At 52.2% G+C, this 24179-nt stretch overlaps 1 protein-coding gene across 1 annotated transcript in view; it reads left to right on the top strand.

Moving 5' to 3' along the window:
• Window positions 1–24179, top strand: part of GRIK5 (glutamate ionotropic receptor kainate type subunit 5) — a 51580-nt gene that overhangs the window by 12750 nt on the left and 14651 nt on the right. Inside the window, exons 9-12 of the mRNA XM_089902783.1 lie at window positions 1026–1178; window positions 1532–1636; window positions 1763–1870; window positions 12560–12763. Coding sequence (XP_089758909.1) covers window positions 1026–1178; window positions 1532–1636; window positions 1763–1870; window positions 12560–12763 — 570 coding nt within the window. The remainder of the gene's footprint in view (window positions 1–1025; window positions 1179–1531; window positions 1637–1762; window positions 1871–12559; window positions 12764–24179) is intronic.

Genomic DNA, 24179 nt, shown 5'->3' with positions numbered 1-24179 from the left:
TATGTTGAATAAATGCAGACATACAAAAGATGCATATTTATGTGTATTTGTTCACAAACATCTAGCCATACACCAAGGTACCAAGACACTCCTACGTGCAGAAAAACTCACACAGACACTGAGCCTTGCAGTCAGACATGTGCGTGCAGGGCCATCGCACACATACACGGACAGGGGAGCGTCCATCCGCACCCCACACCTACCTACCCAACACGGATATTCAGACCTTTACCCCACCCAGCCAAGACACGCTCTCCCAGACACACGTCCCATGTTGGCCGTCACCGCTCAGTGGCCAGTTTGTGTCGAGCCCTCACTGTGTGCCAGGCGCTATTTTGAGCACTTTGCATGCATTGTCTCGCTTGAGCCCCACATAAGCACACGGAGGCAGAGATAACTATCACCCTTCCTTTACAAGGGAGGAAACTGAGATTCTGAGAGAGGTGTGGACTTGGTTCTCTACAGGAAGTAGTAGGGCCGGGCCTCCAGTTCAGAGCCTCCCAAGCCCTGGACTCATAACCATTACGTTCTCCTGCTTCCTACACATCAGGCCCACCCTGTATATAGACAAATAAGCATGTTTTTCCAGCCCCACCCACATAAATGTGTCCCCAGACACACTCAGACAGGGGCTGTGGCTGTCTCCCCCCACCCTCCATGACCCTACATCAGCCACAAAGACACACAGATTCCTGCGCCCACCAACATCCCCCTTGAGGGTGACAGCTGGCCGTCTAGGCAAACCCTGTCAGACATGCCCTTCCCCAAACAGACACAGGCCGCACGCAGTCAGGAAGAGCTGCCTCCATGGCGGCGTGGGCAGCATGCACGTCTTTCCCACTGTCATCTCCGATCCCCTAGAAGACCCTCCTCGCTCCTGACCTGCGTGGTTTTATGTTCCTGGAGAGAGGAGAGTTGTCTCAGGGCTTGGGGGTGGCACCATGGGGCTTTGGGGCTCCCCTGGCTGAACTGCATCTTTCCCATCCCTCCCCATCTCTGCCCCGCCCCCACACCCCACACCCCAGCTGTCAGCTGCCCTGATGTTCGACGCCGTGCACGTGGTGGTGAGCGCCGTCCGGGAGCTGAACCGCAGCCAGGAGATCGGTGTGAAGCCGCTGGCCTGTACGTCAGCCAACATTTGGCCCCATGGGACCAGCCTCATGAACTACCTGCGCATGGTGAGCCGGGAGCGGGGAGGGCCGAGGTGGCGTGGCAGCCTGCCTCCCGGGGGGGTGCTCACTGTGTCCATCCCCCCTGCCCTGTCCCCCCACCTCCGACCCCGGCCCCATCTCCTGCTCTCCCTGGGCCTCACTCTCCCGTCTGTCTCTCCTCTCCCGGCCTTCCTCTGCCTGTCTGCGCTGCCCTTGCCCTGCTTCTTTGTTCCATCTCCTCTCGTTTGCTGGCATGTTGTCTTACTCGTTTAACTGTGGTCCTTCCTGGTCCCTCTCCCTCTCTCTCGTCTCCTCCATCTCTGTCTCTTCCCCTCTGGGCCCCTGCCACCCTTCCCTCTGCCCTCCTCCCGCCCTGCTAGGTAGAGTATGACGGGCTGACGGGGCGGGTCGAGTTCAACAGCAAAGGGCAGAGGACCAACTACACCCTGCGCATCCTGGAGAAGTCTCGGCAGGGCCACCGTGAGGTGAGCATCCCCAGGACGATGCCAGAGCCTGGATGGAGCTGGGGGCCGGGGCAGGGCGGGGCGGGGCCCAGAGGGCTGAGGCATCCTCAGGCAGGGCCTGTGCTGACAGTGCCCTCTCTGCCTCAGATCGGGGTGTGGTACTCCAACCGGACCCTGGCGATGAACGCCACCACCCTGGACATCAACCTGTCGCAGACACTGGCCAATAAGACGCTGGTGGTTACGACCATCCTGGTGAGTGGCCCTTGTGGGGACAGGCGGTAGATGAAGGTGCCTTTCCTGAGCGGTGCCTAGTGAGGAGGAGGGATGCCTGGGCTGGCACGGCACACGGACCAGTGGGGACGTGACCCAGGCACCCAACAACTCCTGACTGTGGCCGCGACATCACCAGCCTAATTGCTGCTGGAGCAGCTGTGGGCACAGACTCTGCCATCAGAGCCAGGTCCAGCCCTGGGTGCTGCCAGCCTGCCGATGCACTGCAGAGATGGGAACGACTGGCATCATGAGGATTCCACGAGGCGGTATAGGCGGGGCGCCTCTCGCAGCGCCTGGCGCAGGGTAGGCCCCTGTAAATCACCATTGCTAGAGCAGTCATTTTGTCACATTTGCCCACCGAGTGTGTTGACACATGCCAACTTATTTAATATCCATCTTGAAGAGGCTCAGAGAGGTAAAGCAACTTGCCCAGGTCACACAGCAAGTATAAGGCATAGCCAGGACGAATGCCACGTCTCTTATAAGGCATAGCCAGGATGGATGCCGCGTCTCTGAGTCTCCAGAGCCCGAGTCTTAACCACTGTGCTCTGAATGTCCAGTCCTCTCCTTCCTGAGCACCAGCCGTGGAGATGGTCCTGTAGCCCCTGGAGTGTCACTCCTGCATTTTACCAGACCAGAGACCGAGGTGCCTTTGTGGGTCAGCGAGGATATATGGAGCACCTGTTCTGCACCAGGCACAGTGCTAGGCCCTTGCAGGTGTCACTCATTAAACCTCTCAGCTAGTCGGTGAGGTTTGTCCTATCTTCCTCCTTCTGAAGGTAAGGAAACAGGTCACAGGGCGAGTCCCTGCTGGAGCTGAGTGACATGCTCGGAGCCCCTGCCCTCTCCCCTGCACCCTGCTGCTTCCTGCCAGGAGGCCATGGAGGGGAGACGCACAGGACCTGGGGAGCAGGAAGCTGCCTCGAGCAGCTGGGTCCCTGGCCCGCCGGCATCCGTTGTCTGGGCGAAGCCCCTCGGTCACCGTGAGGTGGGCCGGCTGATAGCTGTGGATGCTGAGGTTGAGAGGATTACACAGGTTCCACAGGACGTCGGAGGCCCCCTAAAGCAGCGCGTCACAGAGCTATTTCCTCTGTCCCTAGGGAGCTCCTGACCTAATGTGGACCTCCTCCGGGGGAGGGCCAGATGGCTTACAGACGGGAAACCAAACGCTTCGTAACAGCCTCACTCAGGGGCCCTGAGGACCAGGCCAGGCTGGCTGGGAGACGGAGCGCCTCTGCACGTGTGGGAGTGGAGCCAACCCCAGAGGCTTCCTGGGGTTCTCGGTGGGGAGCAGGGGTGGAGGTCAGGGAGGGCGTATCAGGAGAGCAGGGCTGTGACCCCGGGGGGCTTCCAGTCTTTTCCCACACTTGTCTCCAGTTCTCCCCAGGGCCCCTGAGCCAGTGTTGCCCTCTTCCTGACCTTCATTCTTCTCTTGATGGAGTCATTCATTTGCTCATTCATTCCACAAATATTTACTGAAGCTGCCCTGCACCAGACCTCACACATATTCTGGAGGCGGAGGAATGAGTCCCAGGTGGACCCGTGGTCTCCCTATCCTTGAGTGACCCTACAGGGGGGATCCCAGTCTGGTGGAGACAGACCTGGACACAATCATTTCCACACAGGGTAATAAGGGACCCCCACAGAAAGGAGGGGCTGTCTCAGCCTTCAAAGGCCTGAAGAAGGCTTCACAGAGGAGGTGGTGTTACACAGGGCTTTAGAAGCTGTGTAGGAGTTGGGTGCACAGAGAAGGAGGGACCTGGCCTTCCAGGCAGCAGGAACCACAGGAGCAGGGGCCTCAGGAGGTGTTTGCCAGATCGGATGCGGAGGCAGTGGCCTCAGTGTGCACAGCCGGACCTGCCCATTCGTTCACTAACATTTTCAGACTTGTGTTTCTGGGCTGGGCCTGCTCCAGGCACTTGGGGATTCAGACGTGAGTCAACCTGGGCGCTGGGGACAGGAAGCTTTCAGGGCTTGTCTTATTGCCTGCTCTGTCCCTTGGGCCTGGGGTGGTGCCTGGCACCTAACGAACATGGAGGGGTGGTGAGTGCTGTGACAGAGGTGGGGAAGGGTCTCTGGAGAACTTAGTTATGCTTATCCTGGTCGTTAGAGACCGTTAAGCAGGAAGGGGCAGGGCCAGATCTGGGTGTCAGAAAGGCGGGGCCCTGAGGGAGGCTGCAGGAGAAAGAGACACCCCAGGTTGGGGAGGATGAGGCCTGAGCTGTCTGGGACTGTGGGGAGGGAGGGGATCTGATGTGGGATGTTAATGAGCTGGGCTGGGGGAGGGAGCAGGTGGGGTGGAGGCTGGGGCTGTCCCTGGGTGGTGCCCACACATCTGGAGTTGAGCGAGGGCGGGCTGGTGCCAAGACCGAGAGAGGTCCCTCAGGGAAGCTGGGGGTGCAGGAGAGGTGCCCCAGGGGATGAGGCTTTGCAGGGCCCTTCCCCAAGCCCCAGGCCCCGCCCCCTCCAAGAGAGGTTCTCCCTTCATCAGACTGGGACATGTCGTCCTGCTCTTTGGTGCCTCTGGGGTCAGACAGACCTCACTTGCATTCCTGGCTTTGCCTGGACCTCAGGTCATCCAACTCTCTAGGCTCCATACGTTCATCCTTAAAATGGGTCTAATAGTCCCACCTTGAAGGGCTGTGGGAGGATGGCATGAGATCAGCAGGCCCCCCTGGCAGTGTCCTGCTGGGAAGATGTGCTGAGCACATGTGAATCCCTTTTCTCTCCCCATCTGGCATCATCAGTAAGAATAGCAGTCGGGAATTCCCTGGCTGTCCAGTGGTTAGGACTCTGCGCTTTCACTGCTGAGGGCCGGGGTTCAATCCCCGGTCGGGGAACTAGGATCCCACAAGCCGAGTAGTTGGGCCAAAAAAAGTAAAGAATAGCCATCATCGTGGCCAGAGTCTTTGAGCCGTATGCTGAGCTCTTCGCTGGTGTTACTTGGCGTTCATGGCAGCCCTGAGGCAGGTACCGTTGTGAGCTCTGATTTTCAGACAAAACTAAGGTGCAGGAGGGTTAGGTGACGTGAATCGCGCAACTAGAGGATGGCAGAGCCCACATGCTTCTACGTTGTGCCACACCACATCGATTTCTGCTTCTTTCCAAGCCCTCGCTTCTGCGTTCTAGGCCTGGCCCTGCCGTCTGTACACTTTGTGACCTGGGTGGGTCTCTCCTCTCTGTCCTCAGCTTCCTCCTATAAAATGAGGGAACTAAAATATGCATAATAAACTGAAGGGGGTAAACTAGATCGGGGTTCTTTAAACTGCCCTCCAGGAAGTCTTGGTTATGGAATTGGGTCCTGGCTTCACAAAAAAGGTCCAGGCAAGCAGCTTGTGAGGAATGTTCTAGAACCCACCCTACTTTAACATTTCTTAGTTTCAAGGGATTTTTATAGAAGTGTAACATGCATACAGAAATTTGTACAAATCGTTAAGTGTACCACTCACTGAATTTGCAATTACTGAACACACCTGTGGGACCAGTTCTCCCACCCCCAGCTCTCCATATGCCCCTTCTGGTCTCTAACCGCCCCCCAGGTTAGCTTTGCCTGCTTTGAACTTCACATAAATGGCATCGTATTCTATGTTCTCTCTCTGGTCTGCCTTCTTGTGCACAACACGTGTTTGTGAGATTCACCCACGTTGCTGCAAATAGTTTAGTCTCGTTATATGTCCTGTTATATGAACGAACCGCGATTTACTTACCCACCAAATTGATGCGCATTGAAGTTTTTTCTAGTTCTTTTGCTATTGTGAATAGTCCTGCTGTGAACACTCTACCACACGCCTTTCGGTGAACATGTATAGGCATTTCTGTCGAGTGTATTTGCAGGAGTGGAATTGCTGGAGTTTTCCAGCCTCGGTAGATACTGCCAAAGCATTTTCCAAAGTGGCGGTACCATTCCCCATTCCCACTGGCAGTGTGTGAAGGAGAATTCCAGTCGCTCCTCAGTTTAGCTGGTGCTGAGTATAGGAAGGTGCCAACCCTACTGTAGTTTTAACTTACATTTCCTTAACGACCGTGGAAGGTGACCACTTTTTCATTTATTGCCTGTTTGGAACCTTCTTTTGGGAAGTCCCTGCTCAGATCTTTCTCTATTTTTAGAAAATTGGAATATCTGACCTTTTTATTGATTTGTAATCTATTTATGTGTTCTGGATATAAGTTCTTTGTTGGAATATGCATTGCAGAGAACTTCTCCCACTCTGAGGCTTGCCTTTTCACTCTTGGTGGTATTTTTTTTTGGCTGTGCCGTGCAGCTTGTGGGATCTTAGTTCCCCAACCAGGGATTGAACCTGGGCCCTCGGCAGTGAAAGTGAGGAGTCTTAACCAGTGGACAGCCAGAGAATTCCCCTCAATGGTATCTTTTTTTTTTTTTTTTCAATATTTATTTATTTATTTGGCCGTGCCAGGTCTTAGTTGCGGCATGCGGGATCTTCGTTGCTGAGTGCAGGATCTTTGTTGCAGCGTGCGGGATCTTTAGCTGCAGCTTATGAACTCTTGTTTGCAGCATGCGGGATTTAGTTCCCTGGCCAGGGGTTGAATCCGGGCCCCCTGCACTGGGAGCGCAGAGTCTTAGTCACTGGACCACCAGGGAAGTCCCCCCAGTGGTATCTTTTGATGAAAAGATTTTTAATTTTCCTAAAGTCCATTTTATCCTTTTCTCCCTGCTTTACGGTTAATGCTTTTATTTATTTATTTATTTACATACTTACTTATTTATTTATTTTTGGCTGCGTTGGATCTTCGTTGCTGCGCGCGGGCTTCCTCTAGTTGTGGCGAGCGGGGGCTATTCTTCATTGCGGTGCGCGGGCATCTCATTGTGGTGGCTTCTCTTGTTGCAGAGCACGAGCCCTAGAGCGTGTGGGCTTCAGTAGTTGTGGTGAGTAGGCTCAGTAGTTGTGGCGCACGGGCTTAGTTGCTCCACAACATATGGGATCTTCCCAGACCAGGGCTGAAACCCGTGTCCCCTGCATTGGCAGGCGGATTCTTAACCACTGCACCACCAGGGAAGTCCAGTTAATGCTTTTAGAATTTAAGAATTCTTGGGATTTCCCTGGCGGTCCTGTGGTTAAGACCCCGCGTTTCCATGGCAGAGGGCATGGGTTCGATCTGTGGTCGGGAAACTAAGATCCAACATGCCACACAGCATGGCTAAAAAAAAAAGAGTTCTCTGCCTACCCCAAGTTCATAAAGCTAGTCTCCTATATGTTTCTTGAAAATGTAATAATTTTGCCTTTTACATTTAGATCTACAATCCACCTAGAGTTGATTTTTATGTGTTATGTGAGGTAGGGGGGATCAGAATGCATTTTTTCCATATGGATGTTTTATTGAATGGCACCATTTATTAAAATGTTCATTCTTTCCCCCTTCAGCACAGTCTTACCCTTGTCATAAATCAAGTATCCATTTATGTGTGGGTTTCCAAACTCTCCATTCTATTGTCTGTTTGTCTGTCTTTGCTCTAATACCACATTGTCTTAAATACCATAGTTTTATTTTATTTATTTTATTTATTTATTTATTTATTTTTAACATCTTTACTGGAGTATAATTGCTTTACAATTGTGTGTTAGTTTCTGCTTTATAACAAAGTGAATCAGTTATACATATGTTCCCATATCTCTTCCCTCTTGTGTCTCCCTCCCTCCCACCCTCCCTATCCCACCCCTCTAGGTGGTCACAAAGCACCAAGCTATCTCCCTGTGCTATGCGGCTGCTTCCCACTAGCTAGCTATTTTACGTTTGGTAGTGTATATATGTCCATGCCGCTCTCTCACTTTGTCACAGCTTACCCTTCCCCCTCCCCATATCCTCAAGTCCATTCTCTAGTAGGTCTGTGTCTTTATTCCCGTCTTACCCCTAGGTTCTTCATGACCTTTTTTTTTTTTCTTAGATTCCATATATATGTGTTAGCATACAGTATTTTTCTCTTTCTGACTTAACTTCACTCTGTATGACAGACTCTAGGTCCATCCACCTCACTACAAATAACTCAATTTCGTTTCTTTTTATGGCTGAGTAATATTCCATTGTGTATATGTGCCACATCTTCTTTATCCATTCATCTGTTGATGGACACTTAGGTTGCCTCCATGACCTGGCTATTGTAAATAGAGCTGCAATGAACATTTTGGTCCCTGACTCTTTTTGAATTATGGTTTTCTCAGGGTATATGTCCAGTAGTGGGATTGCTGGGTCATATGGTAATTCCATTTTTAGCTTTTTAAGGAACCTCCATACTGTTCTCCATAGTGGCTGTATCAATTTGCATTCCCACCAACAGTGCAAGAGGGTTCCCTTTTCTCCACACCCTCTCCAGCATTTATTGTTTCTAGATTTTTTGATGATGGCCATTCTGACCGGTGTGAGATGATACCTCATTGCAGTTTTGATTTGCATTTCTCTAATAATTAATGATGTTGAGCATTCTTTCATAACACCACAGTTTTAAATTGTCTTAATACCCAGTAGGGTAAATCCTCCAGTTTTCATGTTCTTCTTTAGGATTGCTTTGGTTCTTTTGATCTTTTACATTTCCATATGCATTTAAATATCATCTCTAAAATTTTAGAAATATTTTAATATTAATATTTTAAACTGGGGGCAGGACAGAAGTTAATTAAATAGAATTAAGTAGCACTCAGTTTAATTCTACACTAAATAGAATTCAAAGCGTGTGGGGAGGGGGGGGAGTGAAAAAATCCGTCCCCTTCCCTCTCCAGTCCCCCATTTTTTCCCCCATCCTCCCAGATATGTCTGAGCATGTACGAGCCCATACCCACTTTTTCCTTCACAAAGGATAGCATATTGTACACGTTGTTCTGTAGCTTGTTTTTTTCCTCTGAATATATCTTATAGAACTTATTTTAGTAGTTGCCTGGGATTCTTTGATGACATCAATAATCTTTTTAACCTGTTCCAAATTAGGCTGTTTCAGTCTTTGTTCCTGATACAAGAAATGCTGCCATGATTCTCCTGGACCTACATTTTTGTGTACAGGTGCATAGCCATTCGTAGGATGAGTTCTTAGAATCAGACTTAGCAACATCCCACTGTCCATCTGCAATGCTGGGCTTCTGCAGAAGATTCTTTTTGAAGAAATCTGAAAACCTTGGATTAGAGGCTTCTTAAAACCCTTGGATCTGATGGTCTGGGGCTGCAGGTTGAGCGATAGATCATTGTTTTCTGACCTAGCGTTCTGTTCACAGGCCTCAGTCCCTGTTTTTGGCTCTATCAGCTCCCACCTGATCCTGAGGCCTCAAACCCAAATCCAGAACCCAGGTGCCTCAGTCTTGAGTTTGAAGATCAGCTTGGCCTGGTGGAAGGAACAAGGGCTTTGGAGAGCACAGCAACTGGGTTTTGAATCCCAGCTCTGCCCAATCTCCCCTTCCTACTGCCCTGCTTCAGCTGTGTGACCTTGGGCAAAACACCTGACCTCTCTGAACTTCGGTTTCCTCCTATGTACATCAAGAGGACTGTATGAGCACCTTCCAGCTCTAACACTGGGTGTTTGTCTAGAGAATTCTTGATTTCTGATTCTCTAGCTTTGATACCCGGCCAGGCCCCCCCGTCTCTGTGTCTAGCTTCTCCCAGCTCCGCTCTTGTTTAGTCTGGCATAGGGCTTAAGAGCAGAGCTTTGGACTCAGCCTGACTTGTCCATCTCAGCCACTCACTACTTCACTTCTCGGGACCTGTGTCCTCATCTCTCAAATAGAGGTAATAATACTGACCTCCTACGCTGACAGAATAGCTGTCACACAGCAAGCCCACAAGAAATGCTAGCTGCTGCTGCTATTATTAGTATTATCTCATTCCTATTCCTGGTTCCACAGTTTTGGATTTGAAAATGTGGTTTGGGAGGGAGAGAAAAGCACTGACTTCCCTCCATCCCATCTCCCCTCAGCTCTGAGACTTTGTTGGGGTCCTGGAATCTAGTCTATAGGTACCTTATAGTACCCATCACTGTATAACAAACCGCCCCAAAACCTGGAGGCTTCCAACAATAACGATTATTATTTCCCACAGTTCTGTGGGCCAACTAAGCAGTTCTGCTGAGCTCACCGTGGTTGCATTCAGCTGGTGTCTAGGCTGGGCTGTTGGCCGGCACATCTCGGTTCACCCATTCTCCCTCATCCTTCAGCAGGCTGGCCTGGGCTTCCTTTTTTTTTAAAAAAATATTTATTTATTTGGCTGCGTCGGGTCTTAGTTGCAGCACGCGGGATCTTTTGTTGTGGCGCATGGGCTCCAGAGTGCGCAGGCTCAGTAGTTGCAGTGCGTGGGCTTAGTTGCCCTGCGGCATGTGGGATCTTAGTACCCTGACCAGGGATCAAACCCACATCCCCTGCATTGGACGGTGGATTCTTAACCACTGGACTACCGGGGAAGTCCTTGGCCCGGGCTTCCTTACACTGGGGTCCCAAGAGATCTCTCTGAGGGCCCAGGCTCTGAAAGTCAGACAGCACTACTTCCAACGCATTCTGTTGTCCAAAGCAAGTCTCGAGGGCCGCTCAGACCCAAGGAGTGGAGAAATCCGCTCTCTCTTTTTTTTTTTTTTTTTTTTGTGGTAAGCGGGCCTCTCACTGTTGTGTCCTCTCCTGTTGCGGAGCACAGGCTCCGGATGCACAGGCTCAGCGGCCATGGCTCACGGGCCCAGCCGCTCCGTGGCACGTGGGATCCTCCCGGACCGGGGCACAAACCCGTGTCCCCTGCATCGGCAGGCGGACCCTCAACCACTGCACCACCAGGGAAGCCCCGCTCTATCTCTTGACGGGAGGAGCTGCAAAATACTGGGCATCTACCTTGGAGCTCAGTAATTTTGTGCTGAATGAATGAGAGGTGGCAGAGGTCACTTGACCTCTGTGAGCCTCAGCTTCCACATGTGTAAAGTGAGCCTAAGGATACCTCCCGTGGAAGGTCACTGTGAGGAATTTTTTTTCTTTTTTTTATTGCGGTACACGAGCCTCTCACTGTTGTAGCCTCTCCCGTTGCGGAGCACAGTCTCCGGACGCGCAGGCTCAGCGGCCGTGGCTCTTGGGCCCAGCCGCTCCGCGGCATGTGGGATCTTCCCAGACCGGGGCACGAACCCGTGTCCCCTGCATCAGCAGGCGGACTGTCAACCGCTGCGCCACCAGGGAAGCCCCTTTTTTTTTTTTTTAATGGCCACGCCACACAGCTTGCAGGATCTTAGTTCCCCCACCAGGGATTGAACCTGCGCTCTCGGCAGTGAAAGCGTGGAGTCCTAACCCCTGGACGGCCAGGGAATTCCCACTGTGAGGAATTAAATTGATAAAATCCAGAGAACGCACACAGCCCAGGGGCTGGTACTTCGCAGGTGTTCAGTCCACATGGTAACCATATGGGTATTATTGCCAAAGGTCTTCTTGCTGATTCCTAAGTCCTAACTCGTTTTATTCCTAAGTCCAAAGTGACACTGTACAAACAACCATTTAGACAATAGCTATGTAAGATAAGGACCCCTTTTGTTACCATCATCCTCATATACCTCGTCTTACTAGCACTTGGAATATGCTCTCTCTGCTTTTGTCCTTATTTGGCACAAAAAGGGTCGGTAAAGTGTGCTCAAACCCCTCAGAAATAAGCATCAACATAGCAAAACAGCTGTAGGCCAGAGATTGCAAACTGTCAGGTGTTTGTTTAGCCTGCAAAGCATTAAAAAAAAAAAATTGGTATTAGAATTTGAACTGTTGCTAACCTTTAAAATCAGGAGATTTTACAAAACATCCTGGGTTTCCAAATTCTCTTGACATTGGACCATCTGGCATCTCAGGCCTGCTTCCCTTGTGGCAGCATTGGGCTGGAGCTAAATCCTCTTTGATCCCTTGGTGGCTCATGAAGTCAGTTTAATGGGTTGTTGTTGGTTGTGTAGAAAAATGAAGTAGAGCAGGATGGAAGATAGCAGGGTATTCTGCCATAGTCTTAAGGGAAAGGACTGCTTTGTGGAACTAAGTCTAGTTGCATGTGTGCAACTGTGAGCACACAGACATATGTGTATGACTTGGATTACAAGTAAAATATATATATCTTACTGCGGGTTTTAGCCAAAAGTTTGAAAGTTTGGCAAGATCTCCATCCAGTCTGATTCATTCAAGTTACCTGCCTCCCTTGTAGCCATTTGAGCTTGAGATGAGGTTGTCTGGTGGAGATCAAACCAGTTTCCTGCGGTCTGCTAGGGCCTGGCAGGGTCCCTGTGCTTTTTCCCTGGTTCTGAGTATTTGTTTTTGTTTTGATAGTTATTTTTAGTTTCAGTTTTTAAATTGAAGTATAGTTGATTTACAGTGTTGTTAGTTTCAGGTTATACATATATATGTATGTACATATACATATATTCTTTTTCAGATTCTTTTCCCTTATAGCTTATTACAAAATGTGAGTAGAGTTCCCTGCGCCATAGAGTAGGCCCTTGTTGGTTATCTATTTTATATACAGCAGTGTGTATATGTTAATCCCAGCCTCCTAATTTACATGCCCCCGCCACCGGCTCTGAGCATTTGTAAGCAGGGGATGAGGGCAAGGACTCCGTCATCTCCACTCTGCGGGCAGGTTCCTGATCTGGCTGCAGCCTGGGCCCTGGGACCCACGACCCAGCCCCCAGATGCCCCAGTCTCTGACCCCTCCACCCCTTCTCTCCTGCTTCCCCAGGAGAACCCGTACGTCATGCGCCGGCCCAACTTCCAGGCCCTGTCGGGGAACGAACGCTTTGAGGGCTTCTGTGTGGACATGCTGCGGGAGCTGGCCGAGCTGCTGCGCTTCCGCTACCGCCTGCGGTTGGTGGAGGACGGGCTATACGGGGCGCCCGAGCCCAACGGCTCCTGGACGGGCATGGTCGGCGAGCTCATCAACCGGGTATGGCGGGGCCGGGGCTGAGGAAGGGGCCGTGGGTCGGGCGAGCAAGGGTGGGCAGGTGGGCAGGCGGGCAGCCAACGGTGCCTCAGAATCAGCCTGGTGCATACAAGGGGCGGGAGCCGATGGTGCGCTGTGTCCCTGTGGCTGGTGAGCACCACGGGGTGGGCACAGTGGGGAAGAAGGGCGATGCATCCCTTCCCGTGTTCCGCTTTCAAATGCTTCCCTCACGCCACCTTGGCTTAGTCGGTGCTCAAAGATGTGTTGAGTGAATGAAAGAGATGTGGGGTGGGAATTGGACAGGCGTGGAGGAGATGGAGAAGGCTTCCTGTGAGAGGCAGGGAGAGGGCTAGGCGGCCGGGATGTGCGCTGTGCCCAGCACCTGCCAGGAGGTGGACGTGGAGGCTGCCTGTTGCGCTCACAAGGCCACGCATTCAGTAGGTGTTTATTGAGCACCTAGTGTGTGCCTTGCACCACGCTGGTGCGGGATATAGTGGTGAGCACAGGGGACCTGGACCCTGCTCCCAGCAACTTGGGGCCCCATTGAGATGCAGAAAAGCAAATGACCGCAAGACAGAGCCATTGGCTGATGGGGAAAACTCAGAGGAGGGACCCAGAGGCTCCTGACCCAGCCAGGCATCCAGGGAGGGCTTCCCGGAAGAGGTGACGCCCAAGCAGATTCCCAAAGAGTGTGAAGGAGTCAGCAGGGTGAAGGGGGGTTATGGGAGAAGGGCAATGTGTTTGATGGCATTTACAAACAGCGGGGGGTGGGTTGGGAACATGAGTAAGAACGAGTTGGGTATGGGGCGTATTAGAAGAGCAGCCGGGCCCTGAATGTGGGCAGGATTTGAATGTAGGTGAGGAGGGCAAGAGGCAGTGGGGTGGGGGGTGGTAGGCAGGGGTGCAGCGGAAAAAATATTTTGGAGTCAGACCAACCTGGCTTTGAGTGCTGGGGTGAGTCATTTCTTTCCTCGGAACCTCAGTTTCCTCTCCCTAGGATGGGGATAATGATACCTGACAGGTCTGTAGTAAGGTTACAGACACGCTGCACACGTTGCTTGTCATAGGTGGTTCTTTTTATTCCACTCATGAGAAGCCATGTGGGCGAATGCCCAAAAAAGACAAACAGGCCCCCAGCTTAGGGGCACGTCCAGGGCAGGTGTGTGGAGCCGGGACCTGTGGCCACAAACGGTCAGGGTGGCCTTGACATTGGACTTGGCTGACAGCGTCAGAGACTCTCACCCTCCTGAGCCCCTGAATGTCACCAGGGGAGACTCAAAAAGGCTACTTTGCTTGACAAGGATGTTTATCCCCATAAGGCACTGATTTTCGAAAGTTGTTTTGACTGCAGAGCCTTTTTTCCGTTTGAAAGCGCCCTCAGGGCCCTGGACAAAGCAGAGCTGCTCTGGGGGCGACAGAGGTCGGGGTCGTCCCCCGGGTTCTGGTGGCTCGGTCTCTCTCACCCCACCCAGCTGGCAGGCCCGAGGCACTGCCCTACAGTCAGCCAGCTGGTTGAAAGCTTCTGCCCTGGGTGGGTTCAAGAGTCTGAAGCCAGGGCCTGAGGAGACAGGAGGCAGGAGCTGGTGGCCGGACGCCCACCTCACTGGCAGGCTTCCCTGTGACCTCATTGCCATAGCCTGGTCCCCAGTCTCGTAAGCTCAGAACTTTTGTTCATCAGGGCCCCCAGAAATAAGACTCCAGGAGAGCAGCCCTCCCCAACCAAAGTCACCGTCAACTGGACATCTGTTTATTCATCAACAAAGAAGTCCTATTTACAGCTGTATGACCTTGGGCAAGAGTCTTAACTCCCTGTGCCTCGAGCCTTCCCTTAGGACTTGGTGTGAAGGTGCCTGGGGTAAGCATAGCAGGGCTGGGAGCTTTTCTCATTGGTTACTGCTCTTGTGGTCCTGCGTCCTGTTTGAGTCTCTGCTGAGCATTTGTTGTGTGACCTTGGGTGAGTTACATAACCTCCCTGTAAAACTGCGGAAATAACAAATGCTAGCACATAGGGCTGTTGTGAGCATGAAATGAGTTAATCCATGTACGGGCTTGGAACAAGGCCGGGCAGGTAGTGGGTGCTGTGTGCCTGTGCTATCATTAGTGTTATTCCTGCCAGCACATACATACATTCATGCGTTCGTCCGTCCTCCAGCCAGCTAGTATTTATTGAATGCCTACTGTATACCAGGCCCTGTGATACACCCTGGGGATTCAGTGGCCTGGCCTGGCCTTGCTCTTACGGTTCAAGACTTTGGCCCGCAGCCAGAGGTCCATGGGATGCACCCCCTGCACACAAAGGGCTGAGCTGGCTCAAATGAGGAAACAGAATCATCGGGGCTGCTCGATGGCCTGCGGGGAGGTCAGGGGAGGCTGGAGAGGACCAGGACTTGGTGGCCGCCTGTGGTGGGGGCGGAGGAGAGAGGACGTGAGCGTCCCTTCTGTTTCTGGCTTGGGCAGCTGGGCGATGGCGATGGCGATGACATTTAGGGAGAGAACACTGGAGGAGGAGCAGGCTGAGAGTGCAAAGGATGGGCGGAGTTTGGCCTCTCCAAGGCTCAGCTGCCTGCTGGGGGTGGCCAAGCACACTGAGCCCCGCACAGATACTCAGCACTAGACTCAGCTGCCTGCGGGGGGGGGGGCCAAGCACACTGAGCCCCGCACAGATACTCAGCACTAGGCTCAGCTGCCTGCGGGGGGCGCCGAGCACACTGAGCCCCGCACAGATACTCAGCACTAGGCTCAGCTGCCTGCGGGGGGCGCCGAGCACACTGAGCCCTGCACAGATACTTAGCACCGTCCTCGCAGCCGCAGCTGATGTTGATGGGCTTCCCGCCACGTGCCAGGGACTTTGCAAGTGTTACTTAATTCTTCTAATAATCCTTCCGGGCCCAGAGGATCACTGCCCTCCTACCGATGTGAGATCAGGGGCTCAGTAGTGAACGGACTTGCCCCCAACACGCAGGGCTGCAGCCAGGTGTGACTGACCCAAGGCCTGTGTCCTTTCCAGACACCCAGCAGGTACTTGGGAACCCTAGAGTGGCCGAGGTGGTGATCACACCGTGCCAGGCTCTTGTCCGAACTGTATGAGCTTGTGTGAACTCCTTGACTCCTCACAGGCACCCCCTGAGGAAGACCTGGTGTTTGCCCAGTTTTCTCTAATGGACAGAGTAAGGCACCAAGATACTGTCCAGGCCACACGGCTAGTGACAGGCAGAGCCAGGGCTGGCACCCCAGCAGGATGGCCCAGAGCTGACAAGTGACTTCCAGATGGAAGACAGCCCAGGGCACCAGCATCCCCCCAGCCACCCCCCCCCACCCGCCCCCCACCCCCGGCCAGACTCAGGGCTTGTAGGCCAGTCTCGAATTATGGTCCATTTATTCCACCCAGTGGCCACTGCAGGAATTACCTTTCTCCCTGCCATCACCGCTGCGCTGTGAATTCAGGCCCCGCCCCTCTCACCAGCCTCCTCCTGGGCCTCCTGGCCTCCCGTCTCTCTCCACTCCAGTTTGTCCTCCAGTAGGATCTCTGTACGAGGCAAGTCTGACCTATCACTCACAGGCTTTAGCTGTCACCCCCCGGGGCCCTCCGGTCTGGCCCTTAAGGACTAGGCAGATATCTTACGTCGGGTTTACAGGGACCAGATTCCGAGGTGCAGGTTAGCAGGCAGGTGTGTGCGGTGACCTTGGAAAGCAGCGAGTGGAGGAGGAGGCTTGGGCAGAGGGAGGAGTTGAGCTGTGTTGCAGTCATGACTGGACCTCAGCCGTCCCACGGGCAGCTCTGGAGCTGGGATGGCCATCAAAGACATCCCCCTGGGCTTCCCTGGTGGCGCAGTGGTTGAGAGTCTGCCTGCCGATGCAGGGGACGCGGGTTCGTGCCCCGGTCCGGGAAGATCCCACATGCCGCGGAGCGGCTGGGCCCGTGAGCCATGGCCGCTGAGCCTGCGCGTCCGGAGCCTGTGCTCCGCAACGGGAGAGGCCACAGCAGTGAGAGGCCCGCGTACCGCAAAAAAAAAAAAGACATCCCCCTGAGGTAAGGGGGAAGGCTTTTATGCCCCCCACCGACACGTCATTGGATGAGGGCTGTCCTCGGGGAGGGTCAGGACCTGGGGCAAAGGGGTTCTTCCACCTACAGAGCAATCAGCCACCAACACCTGGTACCATGAGTGCCTGATCCGGAAGGAGGGTCTGGGCGGCCACCACGGTGTCCACTACAGCTGTGGGCTGGTTAGATGCCAGACAGAGCCAGCTTCAGGTTGCCCGCTTTCCCATGTGGTCCCTGGTGAGCCACTTCATCTCTCTGAACTAGCTTCCCCTCTTTTTTTTTTTTTTTTTTTTTGCGGTACGCGGGCCTCTCACTGTTGCGGCCTCTCCCGTTGCAGAGCACAGGCTCCGGACGCGCAGGCTCAGCGGCCATGGCTCACGGGCCCAGCGCTGCTCCACGGCACGTGGGATCCTCCCGGATCGGGGCACGAACCCGTGTCCCCTGCATCGGCAGGCGGACTCTCAACCACTGCGCCACCAGGGAAGCCCCTAGCTTCCCCCTCTTGAAGTGGGAATGATGTTCCCTTCCTCACAGAGTTTTGTGGGGAGTGGGTGAGGGGGAAGCTGGAGGTCCCAGAACAGAGCCTGAGTTACTGGGGCCTTGCAGGTAAGGAGTTTGCATGTTCTTGTTGTTTTCTTTTTGGCCGAGCCAGGTGGCTTGCAGGATCCTAGTTCCCCGACCTGGAATTGAAGCCGGGCCCCAGAATTGAAAGCACCGCGTCCCAACCACTGGATGGCCAGGGAACCAACCCCCCCTTTTTTTCCTCCTTTTTAAATTAATTAATTTATTTATTTTTGGCTGCGTTGGGTCTTCATTGTTGCGCGCAGGCTTTCTCTAGTTGCAGAGAGCGGGGGCTACTCTTCGCTGCGGTGCCTGGGCTTCTTACTGTGATGGCTTCTCTTGTTGCGGAGCACGGGTTCTAGGCACGCGTGCTTCAGTAGTTGTGGCTCATGGGCTCTAGAGCGCAGGCTCAGTAGTTGTGGCACACGGGCTTAGTTGCTCCGCAGCATGTGGGATCTTCCCGGACCAGGGCTTGAACCTGTGTCCCCTGCATGGACAGGCAGATTCTTAACCACTGTGCCACCAGGGAAGTCCCTTTTCTCCTTTTTGGATGTTGTTTTTATTGTGTTATGAAGTCACTGGAAGGTTTTAAGCAGGGAAAGTGCCATGATCTAATTTATTTATTCTTTTTTTTTTGGCGGTACGCGGGCCTCTCACTGTTGTGGCCTCTGCCATTGTGGAGCACAGGCTCCGGACGCGCAGGCTCAGCGGCCATGGCTCACGGGCCCAGCCGCTCCGCGGCATGTGGGATCTTCCCGGACCGGGGCACGAACCCATGTCTCCTGCATCGGCAGGCGGACTCTCAACCACTGCGCCACCAGGGAAGCCCTATTCTTTTTTTTTTTTTATTGAGGTGAAATTCATATAACATAAAATTAACCAAATTCAGTGGCATTTAGTATATTCACAGTGTTGTGCAACCATCACCTCTATCTAGTTCCAAGACATTTTCATGACCCCCAAAGAAAACCCGAACCCATTAAGCAGTCACTCCCAATTCCCCCCTTCCCCAGCTCCCGGCAACCACCACTCTGCTCTCTGTCTCCATGGATTTACTTATTCTAGACATTTCATATAAATGGAATCAGCCAATATGTGGCCTTTTGTGTCTGGCTTCTCACACAGCATGATGTGCTTGAGGTTCGTCCACGCTGTAAAATGATGAGTACTGCCTTTTAGGGCTGACTAATATTCCATTGTATGGATATAGGACCTTGATTTAATTTCAAAATCATTTAAAAATGATTACTCTGGCTGCTGAGAAATAACCGTAGTGGACCAAGAGTAGAGACAAGGGGGTCCATTTCAGAGGCCATTGGAAGGTGTGGAAGAGAGAAGATGCTGGCTTGTGCTCGAGTGGTAGCTGTGTCAGGTGTACCACCAGGTGGGATGTGTGCCAGAGGGTGAGAGGAATCAAGAGTGAGTCAGGGTTTGGCTAAGCAGCTGGGCCAATGGCAAGGCCAGTTTCCACCATGGGGAGGACATAGGAGGAGAAACTTGGTGGGGTCGGGGGTCGGGGGGATAAGAATTATCTCTGGGCGTGGGTTGTTTGAGATGCCTATTTGAAATTCAAGGGGGAGACAAAAGAATTTCCTTGTGTGACTGAGCATGAATTATTTAACTTGTCCACTATTGATGGATATTTGGGTGGTCTCCAGTTTTTGCAGGCGTAGACAATGCTACCATCAATTGGATTGGTGGGGGTATTCCTGAGGGATAAGTTCCAAGTGGTGGAGGCACTGGTTCAAAGGGTATGAACGTTTTTTAAGTATATACTGCCAAATGGTCCTTCAAAAAGGTTCCACCAATTTATATTCCCACCAAAAGTTCACGAGAATGTCAAATTTTCCACACTCTTGCCAACAATGGGTATTATCAATCTTTTAGAAAAACCTTTGCCAATCTGAGAGGCTAAAAATATCTCATTGTTTTAACCTAAACAGAATGTCACATGGCTGCGTATTAACTCCCATGTGGATGTACTGTAACTTATTGAAGCATTTTTTATATTTGGTTGTTTCCAGGTAGTTTTAGATGTCTGTCTGTGCTGTTAAAAACAACCATAAGCAAACGTCTCTACGCACGAAAGCTTGGCTTGCATTGTAGCTGGTTAGGATTGAATCTCAATAGAATCACCAGGTGAAAGAGGAAAGCCCTTCGTATGGCTTTTGTTGTATACTGTTGAACTGCTTTCCAGAAAGACTACATCAGTTTCTTTTTTTTTTTTCTTTTTTAACATCAGTTTCTATACAGGCTCCTTCTTGGCACTGAGGCTTTTGATGGACTTTTAGATATTCAGACAACCTCCTGTCATTTTCGTAGATGGCAAGTCATTTTGATTTTTCCTGCTTTGTCTGGTGGACCACAGTAGGGCTTATGTGGCCAAGTGATAAATGGAGTCTGAGCCCAAGTTCCACTCAGAGTGGGCCTGATAGGCCCTTGGGCTCACTCTGTGTGTTTCCAGGTCCTGGTTGTATAATTGGAATAAGCTTTCTGACCTGTGGAGTCAGGGTCATTACGGTAGAAAGAGCCAGTGGAAGCCCCTGGACCTCCCCCTGTTTCCCAGGATAGTAATCCAAAAGCAATTCTACATCCTTTGGAGGAATTGCAGAGATTAGTGCCGCCATTAACGGCCTGAAAGAAGCAGGGGTAGTGATCTCATCCCTGTTCAACTGGCCTGTTTGGCCTGTGCAGAAGGCAGATGGATCTTGGAGAATGACTGCGGATTCTTGTAAATGCAGTCAGGTGGTGACTCCAATCGCAGATGCTGGCCCAAATGAAGTATCTTTACTGGAGCAAGTCAACACAGCCATTGGCAGCTGGTGTGAGCTACTGACCTAGCAAATGCTTTTTCCTCCATACCACTTTCCAAGGACCACCAGAAGCCAGGAGTATAAACCTTCAGTCTTGCCTCAGGCTGACATCAACTCTCTTGCTTTCTGCCATCATATAGACCAGCAGTTCCCAACCTTTTTGGCACCAGGGACTGGTTTCGTGGAAGACAATTTTTCCACAGACTGGCGGGGGGATGGTTCAGGCGATAATGCGAGCGATGGGGAGCCACGGGCAGTGACAGATGAAGCTTCACTCGCCCGCCGCTCACCTCCTGCTGTGCGGTCTGGTTCCTAACAGGCTGCGGACCGGTGCCGGTCCACGGTCCGGGGGTTGGGGACCCCGATATAGAACACTGAGAACTTGGGCCTCTTGACGCTGGTCCATCACATTGGCAACATTTTGCTGATCAGATTTTATGAGCCTGAAATAGCATTTAGTGAGGAGGTTGGCAATAAACCCACGGCTGATACCAGTCAGTCAGTGTCCAATCTGGAGACAAAACAGCGCCAGTTACTTGAACAGAATCATCTCAGCTATTTTTGTTTGTTTCTTTGTTTTGTTTTGTTGTTGTTGGGTTTTTTTTGGCTGTACCTCGAGGCATGTGGGATCTTAGTTCCCTGACCAGAGATCGAACCCGTGCCCCCCGCAGTGGAAGTTCGGAGTCTTAACCACTGGACCAACAGGGATTTCCCCTCTTATCAGCTATTTGAACAGAGAGAATTTAATACAAAGAATTGTTAACTAGGGGTTCCCTGGCGGTCCAGTGGTTAGGACTCCATGCTTTCACTGCTGAGGTCCCGGGTTCAGCCCCTGATCAGGGAACTAAGATTCTGCAAGCCACGCAGTGCAGCAAAAAAAAAAAAATTGTTAACTAGATGTAAAGTTGTTAACCCACTAACTGAAAGAGTAAAAAGAAATCTAATGGATCCTGAAGGTAGCAGCTGGAGGAAGCAGCCACCACCCCGAGGGCTAAGGGGAAAGGGGAAGAAGTTGGAAAGATTAAACCTTAGAAACTCAGACGAGGGTCCCCATAGAGCTGAAACTCAGACCTTTGCTGTTTGTCTGGTATTGCGGATATCTGGTGGGGTTTTTGGATTTGAGCAACAACTTATACCTGGGTATAACTTGTGTGTGCTGCTTTAATCCCTTTACCAAACAACCTGTAAGGCTTTCCATGTTGAGGGAGGCCCAGAGCATGCAAAAGCCCTGCAGCAGGTCCTAGCTTCATGCAAGCTGATCTGCCACCTGCGCCTGATGACCCGGCAGATCCCGGGAAATGTAGAGTGCTGGTGGCAAATAGGGAAGCAGGCACCAAGAGGTGACTCGCATGCAGACCTCTAGGGTTTTGAAGCAAATCATGCTGTTTTCTGCAGATACTATTCTCCTTTTGAGAAACTGCTCATTACCGGGCCCTGCTAGACACTGAACACCTGCCCATGGACAGTGAGTGACCCCGTGACCTGAGCGCTCATGTGACCTGGGTATTGTCATTTTTGCATCAGTCAGGGGTCTACAGGGAAACTAGTCACTCCAGATATTTGTGGGGTTTTTAAAAATATTTATTAATTTATTTAATTTTTGGCTGTGTCGGGTCTTTGTTGCGGCACGCAGGATCTCCGCTGCAGCGTGCAGGCTCCTTGTTGTGGCCCGTGGGCTTCTCTCTAGGTGTGGCACACAGCCTCAGCAGTTGTGGCACGTGGGCTTAGTTGCCCCGTGGCACGTGGGATCTTAGTTCCCTGACCAGGGATCAAACCCTCATCCCCTGCATTGGAAGGCAGATTCTTAACCACTGGGCCACCAGGGAAGTCCCCAGATATTTGAATGAAGAGAATTATTAACTAGGAATAAAGTTGCTAACTAGTTAACTGAGAGGGTAAAAGTTGAAGTCCAAGGCAGGAATCAGCAATTTTTCTGCAAGGGGCCACATGTAAATATTACTGGCTTCCAGGTCATCCTGTCACTACTCAACTCTTCCATTGTATGGAAAGCAGTTGTAGACAATACCTAAACAAGTGCGCCTGGCTGTGTTCCAGTGAAACTTTATTTACAAAATCGGGCAGTTGGGACTTGGCCTGAGGACCATAGTTTACACACCCTTGCTCTCTCTCAGGCATCAAGGAGGTAGCAAGGCAGGAAGTGGCTCTGTCTCAAGTTCTGAAGGAGCAGAGAAGAGCTGAAGCTCGGGAACTTAGAGGAAGGGCTCTGTGGGGCGGAAACTCAGACCCCGAGGAGGGGGCACTCGTCAGCTGGTGCTGGTGCCCCAAGAAAGGCTGGGCGAGGCTGGTTCTGCAAGTGCTGGGAAGCTGCAGACTGAACTTGTCTGCCGCCCTGTGGAAGAAATGCTGCTGCCTTTGGCGCAGGAAGGCTGGGGACCCGAGAGTAGACCAGAAGGAGCAGGTAACTCTCCTCCCTCCAGCCTTGCAGCTTTCCTCTAGTGCCCCCTATTGGCAGAGCCTGTCAGGGAGCTGATGGCACAGCACAGATGGTTTGCACAGAGCTGGTGTACAGGGCGGGCTGGGGCAGAGGGACAGTCACAGGTGCTTTGGTTGGTTTTTAGGCATTTAGACAATCCCCCTGTCATTTCTACAGGTGGCTTATCATTTGGATTCTTCCTGATTTCATCCCAGAGATTAAACTGTCAGGGTTCCCTTGGGGAGGGAAGCCTTCTCTAAGGAACAGGTGTCCCTTTTGGGAAATGAAGGAGGAAGAGGAGGAGGTGGAAAGGGGGCAGGGGTTCCCAAGACTCTGAGGGGGGGTCTAGAAGAACTTGCAGCATTTAAGGATCTGTCTGTCCTCCATTCAGAATTCATCTCAAATCGGACCACCTCCTCTCCACCTCTACTTAGCCCCGCCCCCAGCACCTCTGTGGGCATCTTTAGTCAGCTTCCACTCTTGCCCCTGTGGTCTGTTCTCAGGGCGGCCAGATCATGTTACCCTCCGCTGCTCACACCCTCTGATGTGATGTCCTCTGTTGCCCTTGGGGTAGAATCCGGCCCCCTTCCCCTGGCCTGCAAGGCCCTGCAGGGCTCTGGTCCCCACTCTGCTGCATTTCCCACCCCACCCCCCTTTCTGCTCCAGCCACCCTGGACACTGTCTTAGGTGCAGTGGAAAAGCCACCCAAGGGTTTTTAAACAGGTGACTATCGTTTTGGGTGGGGGGGGTGTTATGAGCAGAGGCAGGGGTCCAGTAAGGAAGCTGATGGGTTATCGTGGGGGGCCTTTGCCAGGACAGACCTCCTGTGGGTGCATAAAAATAAACATTCCTGTATTAGCTAACATTGTTCACAACGATTCACATATTAGTCACGAGAGTGGCAAGTGCACAAGAAAGGAGAAAACCGGGAATTCCCTGGTGGTCCAGTGGTTGGGACTCTGCTCTTTCACTGCCGAGGGCGCGGGTTCGATCCCTGGTTGGGGAACTAAGATCCCACAAGCCGTGGGGTGTGGCCAAAAAAAAAAGGCGGGGGGGAACCACTCCTTACTCTCAACACCCAGGAATTCCCAGGGGTATGCTCTGAATCTGGTGTGTTCTGGGCCCTTGCCACACATGGCAGCCTCTGGATTCTGCCTTGGGGACGTGCCATCTCTCTCTCACCCTGCCATAGTTGCTTCACCTGTGCTGTCTCTCTCTACTCTTGGTTAATCTTCTGGGTCTGTCCTCTTTCCCTGACATCAAATTGCCTTTCAGATCTCTTTTCTCCTAGACCCTGGATTTCATTTTGGGTCCACGTGATCTCTCCCTGACCTTGGTTTTGTTTTCGGACTGTGCCGCGTCTCTTTGCAGTATCTTTGGGGCCTGTGCCCTCTCTCCCCACCCCAGCTCTGTCCTAGTCTGTATTACCTCACGTGGCCTCAGTCTCAGCCCCTTGGGGGGTGAGTGTGTCCCTCCTCCCAGGCCAGTGATCCAGGACCTTGACTCTTATTTCAGCCCCAGGAGGAGGACTCTACTTGAATTTGGAGTCAGTGCCGGGGCCCGGTTGAG

Source organism: Delphinapterus leucas, chromosome 20 (assembly GCF_059928025.1).
Source record: "Delphinapterus leucas isolate spDelLeu-1000000601 "Yukka" chromosome 20, BTC_Dleu_Yukka2, whole genome shotgun sequence".
Lineage (NCBI taxonomy): Eukaryota > Metazoa > Chordata > Mammalia > Artiodactyla > Monodontidae > Delphinapterus > Delphinapterus leucas.
The sequence above is the reverse complement of the archived record's forward strand: the minus strand, read 5'-3'. Positions and strand labels throughout refer to the sequence as shown.